At 36.4% G+C, this 4,247-nt stretch overlaps 1 protein-coding gene across 1 annotated transcript in view; it reads left to right on the forward strand.

Annotated features, from left to right (window-relative positions):
- The first annotated feature begins 313 nt into the window (after nucleotides 1-313).
- Nucleotides 314-4,247, forward strand: part of LOC107699428 (kinesin-like protein KIF14) — a 23,206-nt gene continuing 19,272 nt past the window's right edge. Inside the window, exons 1-4 of the mRNA XM_016500682.1 lie at nucleotides 314-1,462; nucleotides 2,266-2,520; nucleotides 2,765-2,852; nucleotides 2,944-3,042. Of these exons, the coding sequence (XP_016356168.1) occupies nucleotides 651-1,462; nucleotides 2,266-2,520; nucleotides 2,765-2,852; nucleotides 2,944-3,042 (1,254 nt within the window). The 5' untranslated portion in view covers nucleotides 314-650. The remainder of the gene's footprint in view (nucleotides 1,463-2,265; nucleotides 2,521-2,764; nucleotides 2,853-2,943; nucleotides 3,043-4,247) is intronic.

Below are 4,247 nucleotides of genomic sequence, written 5' to 3' on the forward strand. Positions count from 1 at the left end.
TATAACTTGTTTTAAAATATATATAAAATTATTTATTATTTAATAAATAATACACATAAAATAATATAAGTTTTCATATTACACATTTCACAAACGAACATTTTGGTGTGAAAATGTTCTTCATTGTGACTGAAATATCACAGTGCAAAATGTATTAATGTTAATATAAACAGGCTTGATTTTCCTCATGTACAGTAAATACGTAAATAGACACTGCCATCTGTTGGTAGGTGGGCGTGACTGCGCGTCAAACTGAGCTGACCAATCACAGTACGCCTACTGGTTTTGAATTAGAGCGGCAGTATGGCGGTCCGCAGACAGTGAGGTGTTGTTTTTATTGACGCTTTGAGGAGGCGTCCAGTCTGATACTTTCTTACTGTCGGAACGGTAGTAGTAAACTGGACGAAGAAAGGACAGCGGTTTCTTTTTTAACCATAAACAAAAGAACTTTTAATAGTTTACAAAACAGGATATCAACACTCGCAGGTCAGTTTTAGTTATGGGTTTACGTAAAGATGTATTTTTAAGTCATTTGACAGGTTGTTCACCTCGGTGTACTTATACACAACATTTACATTTGTGGATTGTAGTACATGTGGGACAATCTTAAAACAATTTTATAGTCAAAAGTCTTGTTTTTTGACACAATTATGGATGGATCAAAAGAGATAGAGACCACATCATCTTTCAATAAAACCAAAGAAATAAACAGGACTTATGTGGTCTCAGCACTCACAAAATGTGGAGAAAACGCATTTAAAACACCATCCTCTGGTGCCAGACTCACTCTTCAGAGAAAGCCCAGCAGAACCACTACAAACCACCATGAAGAAACCACACAGGAGAACCAAAGAGGAGAGAAACGCCTGACCCTTCAGCGCCGGACCAGAACCAAAGTCCTGACCGAACCCAATCCAGCACCATCTTCAGCAAAAGAGACCCACGAAACCATCAAAACACCTGGGAAAACCTCCTGGAGTGCTCAGAAAACAAGTTCTGAGAAGGTCAGTGCCACCCATGATGAGGGTAAACCCGTTTCGACACCTACAAGAAGAACCCAGTTTGAGAAATTAAGCGTAAAGAGAGACGTCTTTGAGAGGCTGGCTGGTAAAGATGCATCTAGACCCGCATCTTCCAAACACACAACCGCTGGAAGACAGAAGCCACCACAGATGAGCACTGAAACTGCAAAATCAACATGTGGAGCAACAGCTGAGAAGGTTCAGATTGGTGGTTTAAATAGGCACATGACACCCGCCTCACGTTCAGCACAGGTGAGGAGACCCACAGCCCTAATGAGCTCCACAGCTCGTGGAGGAACAGGTGTTTCTAGAGCTGCTCCTGCTGAAGGACATGTTCCTCTTGAAGCTGTGAGCAGAACGAGTGCTCTACAACCCCAAGAGCTGAAGATGGAGAACAGTGCAGTCACTGTTGCAGTTCGAGTAAGACCTTTCAGTTCAAGGTAAGAAACGTTTCTAAACTTTTATGTTGGCGGCATGCTGTTTTGAGGCAAGTTTTAGTTTACAAATTTGTTACTTAAAAAATAACGTGATTGTCTGTCTGAGTGTATAAAACTTAATTAAAAATCAATTAAATCCTCAAAAAAATGTAAATCACAAAAAAATGTTCAACTTATTTGAATTACAACAAACATAATATTTATTTTATTCCCCTTTTGTAAAAATTGTGGCAAGGTGGAAGACAAGCATCCTAAATAATAATCACATTTTTTTTTTCATAATTTTTATGCACATTGTAATTTTGACAGCATTCGTTAGCCTTAATTGTTTAACCCTTTTATTTAATTTATTTTAAAGAAAAATATCAAACAAATATATTTTTTCAAATATTTTGGGAAATATTATTTTGGAAATGAATAAACTATCACTAATTACAAACCAAACCAAACTCCTACTGAGTTATGCATTAATCAGTCAACCCTGTTACCCATTCTGATATATTCAATTTAATATACTCTATTTTCTATTGGCTATTTATTGAAAAATATTTATTTGTTTATTTATTTACATATTTATTTAGTGTTTTAGTATATATATTTTTTTTAGTATTTAGTTTGACCGCTTGAGGTGAATGGTAATATTATGTAATAATATTAATTATTATAATAATATAATATAATAATAATTTTATAACATTTATAATATTATTTTTATATATAATATCTAATTAGTATAGTTATGGTTTAATCTTATTGTGCACAGTGCCACTTGTACTAAAATTTTCGCTTTTTATTTGCGTTTGTAGGGAGAAGAACGAGAAAGCCCGTCAAGTCATCTTCATGAACGACCACGAAACTGTTGTGCAACATCCAGATACTAAACAAAGCTACACATTTACCTTTGACTTCTCTTTTTGCTCTATCAATGAATCGGATGCAAGCTTTGCCAGTCAGCAGGTGGTTTATGAAAAACTGGCTCGGCCCTTGCTTGAAAGAGCATTTGAAGGATTTAACACGTGTCTTTTTGCATACGGCCAAACGGGTTCTGGAAAGTCCTACACGTAAGTGATGATTCTCTTCGAAACTGCATTATTTATTTTATTTAATTTTTGTAGTTAATTAACAGTACTTACAGTATTAACAGTAATAACAATTCAGGGCTGCATTTCTCAAAAGTATCATAAGCTAAGTTGATCGTAGAGACCATTGGTGGCAATGGATCTACGATCTACTTAGGCTTACGATGCTTTTGAGAAACGCAGCCCTGATTAATATTTTTAAAGTGACGTTTTGGATGTTTTCTAGTATGATGGGTTTTGGTGAAGAGGCTGGCGTTATTCCCAGATTCTGCAAGGAACTTTTCTCGAGATTGTCTAGAACTGAAAACAAAGAGGTTGCTATCCCATTTGATGATTATTTATTTACAATTTATGATTGAATTTATTTATGATATATTTATGATTGACGTTTATTTTCTATTAAAGATCTCCTGCCATCTGGAGATGAGCTATTTTGAGGTGTACAATGAGAAAATCCACGATTTGCTGGTGGCAAAGGACGAGCAAAACCAGAAGAAAATGCCTGTAAGTGCATTAACTCAATAAAACACATTAAAGGGGTGGTTCACTGTTTTTTTTTCTAGGCTCGATTGTGTTTATGGGGTGCAGTCTAACATGTGTTAATGCTTCGTTTTTTTAAAAACGCATTATTTTTCACATAATTTACCTTTTATTCTACAACGCTCTGTCCCTTCTCTGAGAATGCGCTGATCATTTCCTGCTTTTATGAAGCCCCTCCCTCAGAAATAGGTGTTGGGCTCTGATTGGTTAGCTAGTCCAGTGTGTTGTGATTGGCTAAACCGCCTCTAGTGCTCGTCTAACCGTCCCGCCCCTCATCTCAGCGGCATGTGCTCCAGTTGTATTGTAAACAATGGCGTCGTTAATATCGCTTATCAGTTTGAGCCCGATTGAGAAGCAGAGGATATTATTGAAGAGGATTGCGCAGAACCTGTGCAAGCACAGCTTTTAATGGTAGGCCTATGTTTTTTGTTTATTGTAGTCTCATACTTTTTGATATGCTGTTATTTGTAAATGCTACTGCTTATGTTAGCTTTTAATATACTGTTTTATCTTGATTAAATCTTTAATACAGCAGAATACATGGTTGCATTATAGCATTTTTTTAACAGTAAGAAGTGTTTTGCCAGCAAGTATTGCTCGTTACAGTAGCAACTGCGTACACGTCCATGTTTAACGCTTCTCATAGCTATGTGAAAAATATCTGTCTGTCTATTAGGGCTGTGCAATTAATATTTGAAATACAGTTTCGATTTTGATTTTGGCCACCAACGATTATGAAAATACAATAATCGAGATAACTATTATTGCACCCCATTTCGCCCCCTTTCCAGCGGTGTGCTTTCGTTCCTCCAAAACAAAACAAAAAAAAACAATTTCACGTGCAAATCAGTAAATCATGTAACTTTTGCAAAATGGGACGTGCTTGATTTATTAAAGTTGATTAGATTTATTCATGTTTTTAAAAGCGCGAAACTTGTGCTGTTCCCCAGGATGGAGCAGAACATGGACATGTAAAGTAATCTTTTAGCTCAAGGTGCGTGCCTGAACGGTCAAATACGCGCAAAAATGTGTCAAAATGCGGCCTTAATGATAATTCACGTAAACCCTCGTCGGTCATGTAATAAATGAACAAAGAGTTGAGAATGAAAATACATGCGTAACAGTAAATTGGATCCGTGCGGCTCTTAAAGTGACAGCGGGCTATATTC

The sequence above is a fragment of the Sinocyclocheilus anshuiensis genome, unplaced genomic scaffold (assembly GCF_001515605.1).
Source record: "Sinocyclocheilus anshuiensis isolate Anshui unplaced genomic scaffold, SAMN03320099.WGS_v1.1 scaffold766, whole genome shotgun sequence".
Taxonomy (NCBI): domain Eukaryota; kingdom Metazoa; phylum Chordata; class Actinopteri; order Cypriniformes; family Cyprinidae; genus Sinocyclocheilus; species Sinocyclocheilus anshuiensis.